The 12,500-nt window shown below is 38.6% G+C and overlaps 1 protein-coding gene across 2 annotated transcripts; it reads right to left on the bottom strand.

Annotated features, from left to right (window-relative positions):
* Positions 1-3,975: 3,975 nt before the first annotated feature.
* LOC119580295 (60S ribosomal protein L32-like) lies at positions 3,976-8,281 on the bottom strand. Of its 2 annotated transcripts, none has more exons than XM_037928364.1 (4): positions 8,152-8,281; positions 4,639-4,736; positions 4,282-4,434; positions 3,976-4,155 (listed from the first exon to the last, which is right to left on the bottom strand). In XM_037928364.1, the coding sequence occupies exons 2-4, from the start codon at positions 4,729-4,731 to the stop codon at positions 3,997-3,999; spliced, it is 405 nt and encodes a 134-aa protein (XP_037784292.1). In that variant the 5' UTR covers positions 4,732-4,736; positions 8,152-8,281; the 3' UTR covers positions 3,976-3,996. The 2 variants fall into 2 exon arrangements, with proteins under 2 accessions (XP_037784292.1, XP_037784293.1); XM_037928365.1 differs by having other exon boundaries at positions 8,032-8,172.
* Between the last annotated feature and the right edge of the window lie 4,219 nt (positions 8,282-12,500).

Genomic DNA, 12,500 nt, shown 5'->3' on the forward strand with positions numbered 1-12,500 from the left:
AGGAGCTGTGGATTGGGGGGGAGGGGAGTTACAAGAAATTGGTCCCTTTTGACTGGGCTAAATGGAATATTTAAGATGTTTGTAGAGATGGGAATGGGGACGCGGTGGCCGAATGGTTAGAGCGTCAGACTCAAGACTGTCACGACGGCAATCTGAGTTCGAGGGTTCGAGTCACCGGCCGGCGCGCTGTTTCCCTTGGGCAAGGAACTTCACCTCGATTGCCTGCCTAGCCACTGGGTGGCCAAGCCAGCTCGGGTCAGTGCCAGGTGAATGGGGATGGTGACTCGATAGAAACACCGGGCGGAGGGCAATGGCAAGCCACCGGTCTGGATTGCCGGGAGGGGGTCGTGGAGGCCCATGGTCGCCGGGGCCGCGGTGGCCGCTGGTTATGGTTGGAGCGTCGGACTATGGTTATGGTGGCCGCTGGTTATGGTTGGAGCGTCGGACTCAAGACTGCCACGACGGTTCGACTCACCGGGCAAGGAACTTCACCTCGGTCAGTGCTGGTCCCAAGCCCGGATAAAATAGAGAGAATGATTACCTAAAAAGGTAACACCGGCACTCTCCGTGGAAAGGAACTGGGGACCCTACCACGTACTCACTCCAAGAGCATTACAACATGAAAACTACAATTAAGTACCATGCTGTGACCACGGCGACTCAGACATGAACCTACCGTTAAAAGAAGAAGAAGAGATGGGAATAGAAGGACAGGGGTGTGTGGAAGAGAGTGTATTGTTGAGAGCAGTAGTATTGCAGAGGTAGACAATAAGGTTGTAGAATAGTAAAATAAGGGAGGATGGTGTAGTTGATGAAAGTTGTGGGACGGGAGATGAAATAGAGGATGTTGGGAGAGGAGGAATGTCTCCTGGAGGTTGAGTATGGACTTGGGTAGTTGATGTGATAGCAGGCACTGAGAAGGGGAAAGTAGTAGCAGTGTTCAGTCATGGTCAAAAGGGAGAGCCTGGAGTCAGGGAAAAGTTTAAATTTGAATCAGTATTTATATATTTACTTTAAATTTTCTGTCCCATTAACATCGAAGGTCATTAGCAGCGCATTCAAAATATAGTGATAGTGTGAGGCATGAGGGCAAATCCCCCAGTAAGGAAGTGCTCTATGACATCATATGGTGCTATGATAGAGCAGCAAAAAGAAATAGGAATGAGTTAATGACTAGGGTAAAGTTACATGTTGAACAGTACTACAGGGTAGTATTGTAGTAATAAGGGTAAGGAGCATAAGGTAAAGGTTGTTAGAATGGGAAGGAGTTAAGGGAGTATGAAGCATTATGATTAAGTATGTGGAGAAAAGGGGCAAAAATGAGTTTACCAATTAACGATAAGTGGACAGAACAAGGAGATGAAAAAAGAAAAGGAGAGGAGAAGAAAAGACAATGCAAAATTAGTTGAGGCAAGGGTTGAGGACCAAGGTAGGGTGATCCCCTACATTGGGCCTCAGGCCCCCCACGACAAGATTGGGGGTTTTAATCAGTAGGGCTATATGATGAAGGGGCAAGATTTATTGGGTCTAATAATAAGTGTCAAGTCTTCATTAATGGCCATGGTAATAGAGTATGTTGAGGAGAGAGTCTATCCCCTCAGTGTTCCCTTGAGGGTTAAGGGCTAGACAACTAAATGGGAATACCCTGCTTATAGCTCCCCCAGGCTGTTCGTGACTGGCACAAATTCCGCCTTTCATCCTTTCAACACGGCTCTCACACCTTGGGAAATGGATAGTAGAAGTGGTTGGAGAAGAGAATGAAATGAAAAGAGGAGGGAAAAAGACCATGCAAAATTAGTTATGTCAATGGCAGAGGCCCAAAGCAGACTCCCATCTCCCCAGTACCCCTATGGCAATTTATTAATTTATATTGTACATTTTCTATCATGTCAATATCTAAGGTCATTAGCGGTGTATACAATAAATAACGACAGGATGAGGGTTGTGGGCAAAGACCCCAGTAAAAATGTTTTTTTGTTAAGATGTTCGTGGATTTCCAGGATGTTCATAATGTTCCAGACATCAAAGTTATTATGGTAAAGTATTGTGGCAAAAAGGGTAAATATTAGTAAAGTATTTGGATACGTGGACAGAGGGAAATGAAGAAAAAGAAAAGGAAAGAGGGAGAAGAAAATATCCTGCAAAATTATTTGAGGCGAGGGCTGAGGTTCAAGGTAGGGGTGATCCCCTATATTGGGCCTCAGTCTCCATCTCCTAAGCAAATAATTTGACTTTTCTGCCAACATTCCTGAGCATGGTCAAAGGAAAGGAGAGCCGAAGGTTTTTACTTTTGAAAAGGGGCTCATTGGAATCTCAGTCAAAATTTTTGTGACGATAATAATGCAGTTCTACAACCAATTGCAACTGGATTATTCACCAAATTTTTAGGTACCTAAGGGAAGTTTCCACTTGATCTAGATAAAGCCCCCCCCCAACTTCATTAAAATTCATAAATGCACTGCTATCCATACATGGAAGCAGTTAGTTGAGGAAGAAACATGTGCCAGACATCAAAGATCAATGTTATGAAAGTATGATAGTGAAAAGGTTAAAAATTATTCAAAGATTAGAATAAGTGGACAGAAGGGATGATTTTATTTACTGAAAATTGTCACGTGAACATCTAGGGTCATTTGTGGTGTATTCAAAATAGAGAGAGGCTTGAGGGTAAATCCCCCACATAAGGAAAGACAAAAGATCATATGGCACTATGGTGAAGTTAGTGAAAAGGATTAGGAATAGTTAATGATTATGGTAAAGTTACAGGCTAAACAGTACTGGAGGATAGTATGTGAAAAGGGTAGAGAGGGATAGCTGATGGGGTATAGTACAAGGTAAAGGTGGTTAGAAAGGGAAGGAGTTAAGGGAGTAGGTAGTATTATGATAGTGTTGTGGTGAAAAACGAGTTTAATTTTTAGGATAAGTGGACAGGACAAGGGGAAAAAGAAAAGGAAAGGGGGAGAAGAAAATACATGCAAAAATTAGTTGAGGCAAAGGCTGAGGTCCAGAGGTGATTTCTGCCTTGTCAACATCTTAAAGCACTTTAGGGTGACGTCCCCAGGTAAGAAAGTATTTTGTTTCAATAAGGCAATGTTTGTAGATTTCCTTATTGGTTAATGGTCAAAATCATGCCAGACATTGAAGTCAAATAGCATTACAATGAATTCTGGCGAAAGGAAAAGGGAAAGGAAAGGGGAAGACCAGTTGAGGCCCAAGGTAGGAGTGCTCCCGTACAATGGGCCTCAACCTCGATCTCCATCTCCTAAGCCCCCCAACCCGCCAGGTAAGGAGTTGGAAGGGGAGGGGTAGTGTAAAGGGTTAAAAGCCCACCAGATGCTGATACTTTCACAAAATAAAAATTTCCTGCCATATCAACATTCAAGGTCATTTGCAGCATATTGAGAATGTAGTAATAAGGGGTTTTGAAGGGAAATCCCTCAGGTGAAGATTTTTGATTCATAAACCAGTGTTTCAATTACATTCTAGGAATTAACAAATGTGCCAGACTTCAATGGTCATACAGCATTATGAAAAAATACGGTGGTAAAAAGAATTGCACTGAAGGGGATGAAGAGAAAACGTGCAAAATCAGTCAAGGGGGTGGCCGAGGTGATCTACATTGGGCCTCAATCTCCTGTCTCCTAATACTTACCATCAATTTTTTTTTTTACTGATATTGTGGACTGAATAGTGTTTTGACACTATGGCTATACTTCTTTCTGTACCTCTGGTTTTCATAATCAAGATTCAATTCATTATTGAAACGGTATTTTAACTTAATTTACTTTGAATCATAATGTAGATAAGTGGTTACTGTAACAACTCGGTATAAAAAGCCTGATGCATTACCTTGTAAGTGGGCAAAAAAATTTTCAAGCTCACCCCATCAAGATGTTTAATTATTTTTCCTTATAAATTAAGTATACAATTAAGTGAAACCAATTTGAAGTTCACAGGTTACAAGTAATACACAAATTACAACCACAATTTATTGATCTACGTGGATTCCTCCGTGCGAAGTCTTGCAGACCCGTTGGTGAGGCGGATTGAGAGCTGGTTGGCCCTCTCAACAATATCCTTGCGCTTCCTGGAGGAGACACCATGGGCAATTTCACCACAGAAGGTGCGGTGCTGCATCATTAAAACTTCCAACTCCTGTAAAACAAGACCATTTGTAACCAAGTTGAGGGATACAATTATCAATTTCCAAAGTGCTATAAAGAAAAATAGATTGGGCAAATCATTGTCATTTTACCGAAACTGACAGGCTTTCATACTTACGCGGACATTGTGGATCAAAACCTTCTTGAAACCATTAGGGAGCATATGCTTGGTCCTTTTGGCAGAACCATAACCAATGTTGGGCATAAGATACTGGCCCTTGAAGCGACGCCTCACACGGTTATCAATACCCTTGGGCTTCCTCCAGTTGGCCTAAAACAAAATTCCTTTCAGTTTGTTTCCTCTCAAGAAATTGCATTTCAATTCAATTAGTATAAATCAGATTATATAAAGAGTATCATCAAAACCAACAACTATGGTTAAGAACTCTAGCCTAAGTTTTCATCATGAAAATTCTATAGGAACATGCTAAATACCAAAAATCCAAACATGATACTGTTGAAGATCTCTTCATACCTTTACTTTGACGAAGCGGTCGCTCTGGTGGCGGATGAACCGCTTTGTCCGCTTTTTGACAATCCTTGGTTTTTTAAGTGGTTGAATCGCCATTTTGCCTGTAAAAGGAAAAAAATTGAACAAATATTCTCAGAATATTGTTTAATATTCTTAAATATGCCACAACCCTTATGCATAGTACTAGGCAGTATTACTTGCATTTCATTCTTAATCTAGGACATTTTATGTAAAGCATTTTGTACTTTTGCTAATGGCATTATGGCAAAGGGCAACACTCCAGTTCTCAGGAATTTATATAGCCTGGTTGCTGGCAACTAATATAAATGTTATGGGGTATGAAAAGCATGGGAATATCCCTTATGCTGGATTGAAAGGTCAAACTTACTACAAAAACTCCCCAAAAGCTAAGAGAAATAAACAACCACCTAAAATATGGCAAAGACGGCTTCACATATGATCAAACTCGTGCACAAACATTCCTAGTGAGGAAGGACAAAATCCAGTATTGACTTTAAAAAATGACAAAATATCATAGCCATCAGGCTGACGATTGCCTCTTAAGCAATTAGTGACGAAAAAATGTTAAAAGTTTCAACCAATGCCTATTTAATATACTATAGGAATGGTGGTTACTGTTTTTACATTTTGAAAAGGTGAAATTAAATAACCAGTTGTAAAGTGAAAGCTCAGATTTTCTGAAAATACCTACATTTGAACATTTCAAAATTATAAAACTGGTCTATAGCCTATGGTCTAAATCTACCAGTCAAAAATATGAAGTGATTGTACGCTGCTATGCAATTCCATAAAAAATTTACAAAATACTAGGGTCAATTAACCTGTACTAAAGTCTACCAATCTACTAGTCAAACATTACTATGGCTTTTGCTCTTCCTACTCCAGCAAGGAGTAAACCCCAACCATTTGGGGGGAGGGGGTTACCAACCAACTTATCTAATAAGGACTTAATATATGCTGTATTTTTGTACGGTAAAGGTTAGCCAACACTGACAAGAAGTGCAATAACGTTACATCAATCACCCGATTCATGTTGGTACTTTGATCTAGTCAACCGAGTTAAAAATAGTCTTTAGAAAATAGTTTAACACATGAATACCACCACTGTATTTGAGCTAACGAGTTCAGCCATTAATTCTAGAAAATTTCATCATAATCTAGCAGGATACAGTTTGTGACAAGACGTTGATCCAGGCTATCTTGCCAGAACCAAATATGGAGCTTGTTTGCAGGCTTTTGCCATTTCAAGCAGCACGGGGCAGCAATCACCTGAGATACATTGTACAACCACATCACATTTGAAAGTACAAACTACACCTTCACATATCTAGATTTGTGAATATTTTCTAACAAGTCTGAATGAATTAAAATGCACCCTTCGGTATTTGCTGACCACAATACACCCTCCAGAGACAAAGTACCAAAATCAAGGTATCATGCAAACCCAAAAATCTAAACCCAATTCCTTTATTTCCTAGAAATGGGGACAAGCCTCCCCCCTCCCCCTTTACTAGCACTTCATGCCAAGTTGCAGAAAACTTAACATTAAGACTGGATGTGCGAGGGTGTTGGGGACAATCTCTGAGTGGTGATATACAATGGATATTTGTCATTTCTGCCATCTTGTATAGCACAATGAATACGAGTTAAACACAGGTGAAGGTGTAACAGGCTCCTGTGAGCAAAATGATAATATCTGCTATTTATCACCACTTACAGACCAAGTCCAAAACACCCTCACAAACACCGAGTTCTTATGTCGCATTTTCTGCATGTTAGCATGAAATGCTAATAAAGCGGGGGTACAAAGGGGTTTCACCCCCATCTAGAAAGTAGGAAAGGTAAGTTTGGATTTTTGAGTTCACATAATACCATGGTTTTGGGACTTTGTCTCTGGAGGGTGCATCTCTCTTGGTAACAAAAACCCCCTAGCCAACGTATACTTTTAAAACCTATGAACATAGTGAATTAGAAACTTAGAAAAGTACGATAATGCAAGACCTGTCCGGGCTCTTATCTTGCAACTTGTATATGATTTAGCACTCCTCCATATTTCAAGCCCTTCCCACCTATTGGGTTCTGTATCAATGTTACTGTTGGTTGGATGCGGTAAGCTAAGGCAAATCCGAGATTGTCGAGAACTAAAAGTTACAGTCATAGGTAATCTGCAAAAAGGTAACAAAAAGTAAAGAATGTAGAAAGCTTCGCTCTGAGTGACTCCATTCAGTGCTCCTGGGGAGTGTTGAGGGGCACAGTACCCATTAACCATCTCCTTGGAAAGTCCCAGGGGGGAACAGCCAGTCATGGCAACAGACTTTAATAAATTTAGAGATGTGGGGTTGAGGGCCTTAGTCTTCAGCAAGTGCATCTGTACTGTATAGAATGACCCTATTGTTACCTTATGAAGACAATCATACTACAAACAAAAGGTCTAATTTCCATTACATTCAGAAAGCTATCAGACTAAAAATACCTGTCAGGTTAAATACAATACAATGATAAGGTCTACAGAGGCAGCTAAAATTCACTACTGCATTCAAATTTCTTGCAAATGTGTTTTGAAATGCTATAGGAATTGACTCTGGCTATGTTTATGATATCATAATGCAATGTCGGTAAACTATTTCACCACATGTTCTGGTCCCACGTGCATAGTGGCCCCAACCCCTGCCCAGCAAAACGAATCCTCCATGTATTTAGAGCAGGAGAGAACATAAAAGTTGTCATGCATTCTACCCTGTTGTGGGTAGAACACATGCCTTTGAAGAGCTCACTACTATATGCTAAAAGGCTACCGATATGATGCAACATTTTTAGTTGCAATTTTTATCAAATATAGACCAAGGTTTTGACGAGTTAATCTATCAAATTTATCACATCTACGTGCGATTTAATTCATGGGCGACACTGCATTTTAGGAAAATGAACCTTTGTAAGAGCAAACCACTGCGCCTCACGCGACCCAGAAGCACTATCAATGGTTACTTTCACGCCTACACTTAATGTTTATACTATTAATGAGATTTAGCACTTGTCCGACTCTAAGTAATTACACGAGTATTTAAAATTCATCCGTATTAGGTCATCAACTTGCTTTCAAACTGCCGAGATGTCTGGCTTCCAACGCCTCCACGAGGAAGCCCTGCTCATCTACCAAGACTTTTGCGGTTATTTTAACGTCTAGTCATAAGAAGTTACCTTCAACAGTTGCTCCGTTAGTTACATAAAGCCAATAATCTCTCTAGGGAACACTTAAAATCCACATTAACTAATTTTCTTCCTCCTTATTTCCACACGTGTCGGCCATTCCTCGTCACATGTTGGTAAACAAATCCTTATTTCCCTCTATTCAAACACAATTAAAGCCATCCGTACCTCACAGACACTACACTTCTCGCCTAAAATAACTCTCCTTGTCCAAAACGACCTCCAGCAACCACCAGCAAGGACTTAAGCACCGCAAAAGCGCGAGAAACCAGGGAGAGAGGGGCTCACCGTGCGCTTCCCGACACGCGGGGAGAAGAGGGAGGGCGATCGCCGCGCCGCCGCACGACGCCCGCCGCAACCAGCGCCCAGCGCCGCCAACGCCAGCGCAACGGCAGCGCTACACTCAGAGGGGCCGGAATAAAAATTGGTCAAAGAACCATATGTAGATTTATCTGCGAACTTACATGTCATGAGGCTGATATATAGACATTTGAGTAAGCTATTCTTTTTTTTACTTCCGTCTCGTGTCTAATGCGATCTTATTACCTAACCAGGAAATATAACCAGCTAATTGGAAGCAGTGTGTCATGAAGCATGAATTAAAAAAAAAAACTTGTAAGCTGAAGACCCTGAACTTACACTTTGTTAGTAACACATATTTTCCTTTTTTGCATTTCTTATATATTGTTTTGTGATATACAGTGGTATATTAACCCTTTTTAATTCAAGGGGAGACAACTAGGAAGCTTGACAGAAAGTTCTGCTACATTTACCGAACTTAGCGCTATGTTTATGACACTGACTACGTTGTGCTAGTTATTTATTTTAAATTTATTTTAAATCTGTCTGTGATTTTAATAATCCTTTAACTTAATAAGGGGAGTTGTAATTTCCTTCTTGCTAAAGAATAAAGACGGTTCATTGAGTTTTCTTTCGATATACCACAGGAAAAGTCGTGATAGGGATGGCAAAACAGTGAAAAACACTGAAATTGATAAATATTCAAGATCTATGGAATAGTATCAGTCTCCCAAGGAATAACCAGCTAAAATAATGTGATCAAATTATCATGGTAAGGTAATCTCCCAAGGAAACCGCAGCCAGGGATAGGTATTAAAAAAAAAAAAAAAAAACAAAAAAAAAACAGTCTATTTATTTATCTGGTTATTAACAAATAGCCAGATAAGTAACAAATAAGTAACAAATGATGATGGTAATAATAATGATGATAATGATACTACTACTACTACTACTGATAATGATAATAATAATGATAATAATAATAAGAAGAAATCAGCGCGAGTGCACATGCAGATCGCCGCATGCAAGTGCGTAGGTGCACCGTGTGCGCACGCATCGCCCGCGCACGTGTGTGAGCAGGCGCGCTGATTTTCATAATTCTAGGTAAATAGAACCTAGTTACAGTATTGGGTGGGTTTATTGTGGATACGATGGTGGATTGGGGACCCGCAGGGACCCAGAAATACCAGGATATCCAACGTCTTGGCAGCAAGACTAAAATGCATCCTACTTTTGAAATTAAAATAAAAAATAAATCATGCCGCATCGGCCGTCGCGCGGATCAACAAGGGGCACGTCCCCCAGGGCAAGACTCGCCTGGGATCGAAAAGTATGCTACTGAGTCTACCTCTTCCATTAGTCAAAATCCGCCAGGTCACCAAGACGGGACAGATCCCACCCCTGGTCCTGCGGTGCAACCATCTAGTACTAACAATCAAAAGAAAACAAGACTTAAATGGACAAAGGAAGAGTATACTGAGGTAATGTACTGCTTTTACTATGCACTCGAAAATCCTAAAACAAATAATACTGATGACACCTATAAAACATGGTGTTTAAGAAATAGTGAAAGTGAGAAAACGCAAATGCTTGACCCAAACAAGCTAGCCAATGTGAGAAGACATATTGTTCGTAACAAAAAAAAAACAAAACAGATATAGCTATCTCAATAATCAATGACCAAGTAAAAAATGACACTATAGAGGTACAGATAGAAGAAAATAAAGAGGAAGGAAATTTAGATGAACAAGAACTGAACATAACAAATCAAGTTGATCTAGCAGTTGTAAATAATATCGATGAATTAAAGCCACATGAAATTGTCGTAGATGAGGGAGAATTGCTAGATATGAAAACGGATATCGCTGAAGAACTATCGGTAGTAAAACATACCGAAATGAGTAAAAGGGAGACTGTTAAAAATCAGACATACCCATAAATATAAAAGTATATTAGACATATGTAACAAGGCGTTAGAATAACTCTGTCATGATATAAATCCTGATTTAACTGAATTAAACGAACTAATATATGCAACAGGAAGAGTCCTCCAAACAAAATGTGGCATTAAGTCAAGAAATAAGAAAACAAAAAAGAAACCTCGCAAAGTCAAGTGGCTAGTGATAGTAGAGAAAGAAATAGAAAACTTTAGAAGGGAAATATCGATATTAGACGAACTACAAAAAGATAATGGGAAGCAATCGAGAAAAGCGAGAAAAGTAATAAGAAAATACAAAATACTTTCTAAAGAACAAATACCAACGTAAAGAAGAGCTGAAACAAAAACTTCAGGTTAAGGCACAAAGGTTACGTAGATATGACAAACGCTAAAAGTTCTTCAGGCAGAATAAAATGTTCGAGACTGACATGAAGAAGTTTTTACCGCGAAATAAGAAAAGAAACAACTCTTGTAGAAGCTATACCATGAAGAAAAGGTGGGAATTTTTGAACAATATCTGGGGAAAAGATAAATAATCAGTGAAAAAGCATGGATACGAGATTTTGAGAATAGCCTTAGGGATATTCCCGAATAGAAATGGGAAAATATTACCACTGAAGAAATTCAAAACGCACTAAAAAAGTCCCATAAATGGAAATCACCTGGGGTTGACCAGATCCCAAATTTTTGGCTTAATACTCTTTCTTCAGCGCATGCCAAATTAGCATCTAATTTTAACTCAATTATGATACAGCCTAACTTAACATCTAAATGGTTATGTCAAGGGACTACTTATCTCTTGGCCAAAAGTAACGAAACAGATAACCCAAAAAAACTACAGACCCATTACATGCTGAACAACCTCCTATAAATTGCTTACCGCAATCTTAACTGAAAGAACCTACAGACACATGGAAGAACAAAATATTTTTCCCAACGAACAAAAAGGATGTTGCAGAGGATCATACGGATGTAAAGATCAACTGCTCATAAATAAAATGATTCTCGAAAATGCTCATACTAAACACAGACATCTAAGTACTGCTTGGATCGACTATAAAACAGCCTTTGACAGTGTCCCACACTCTTGGATCTTAAAATCCTTAGAAATTCTCAAAGTCTCTCCTGTCATAATCAACTTTTTCGAAACAGCATGACATTATGGGAGACAAATCTTACTCTCAAACACGTAAACGATACTCTTATTTCAAACAACATGCGAATCAGATGCGGAATCTTCCAGGGTGACTCTTTTTCCCCTCTTTTATTCTGTATGGCACTTATCCCACTCTCCCAGCTTCTTTACAACACAGGGTATGGATATAAGATCATGGACAAGAAGATCAATCTTTTATTCTATATGGATGACTTGAAACTTTACGCTGAGAATGATGATGAATTGGAAAGGTTGCTGAAAACTGTAAAAGATTTCAGTGATGACATAGGTATGAAGTTTGGTCTCGATATGTGTGCTAAAGCAACCTTTAAGCAAGGAATACTAGTGACATCTGACAATATAAAGTTAAGTATTGATACCGTAGTATAAGAATTAGATCAATGTGAATTGATTTGACTGGATGTTTTGATTTGTGGTTGATATGCATATTTTGGTTGATGTTCCATTGCCTCAAACTTCAATCACCCTAGGTCGCTGGTAGTGACTCGGTGTTTGATTTTAATTAGCAGATCTAAGGAAACTTGTATAAAATAATAATAATAATATTATTATTATTAAAAATAATAACAATGATGAGAATGATAATAATAATAACAATAGTAATTACTATTATTATTATTATTATTATCATTATTATTTTCATTATTATTATTATTATCATTATTATTACTATAAGTAGTAGTAGTAGTAGTATCACTATCATTATTATTATTATTACTACCATAATTATAGTGATTAGCAGTATTATCATAATTTTTATTATTGTTATGTTTGTTATTGTTATTATTATCATTATCATTTTCATTATCATTATTATTGTTATTATTATTATTATTACTATCATTATTATTATTATCATTATCATCATTATAATCATTACTATTCTTATCGTCATTATCATCATTTTTATTGTTATTATTATTATCACCATCATCATTTTTATTGTTATAATTTTCATTATTATTATCATTGTTTTATCATTATTTCCATTATTTTTACCATTTCTATTGAAGTCATTATGATTATCATTATTATTATCGCCATCATCATCATCATATAGCCTGATTTGGCGATTCCGGATTATGCGAGTAACAGGTCCCATGTCGGTCCCACGGTGTAGCCGTCGGTTGTAGACATGGTCCTATAAACTGTACCCCATGATCCGGTGTAGGGAATTGTTGCATCAAGACGAGACTCCAAGGCACTGGAGAGCGTCCAGGT

This window comes from Penaeus monodon, chromosome 13 (genome assembly GCF_015228065.2).
Source record: "Penaeus monodon isolate SGIC_2016 chromosome 13, NSTDA_Pmon_1, whole genome shotgun sequence".
NCBI lineage: Eukaryota > Metazoa > Arthropoda > Malacostraca > Decapoda > Penaeidae > Penaeus > Penaeus monodon.

Bases quoted from the DNA above. Each gene is read 5' to 3' on its own strand.
- LOC119580295 (XM_037928364.1), bottom strand. From the start codon at position 4,731: ATGGCGATTCAACCACTTAAAAAACCAAGGATTGTCAAAAAGCGGACA. The intron at 4,435-4,638 runs GTATGAAGAGAT...ATTTTGTTTTAG, and splicing joins ACCGCTTCGTCAAAGTAAAG to GCCAACTGGAGGAAGCCCAA. The intron at 4,156-4,281 runs GTAAGTATGAAA...CTTGTTTTACAG, and splicing joins TTTTGATCCACAATGTCCGC to GAGTTGGAAGTTTTAATGAT.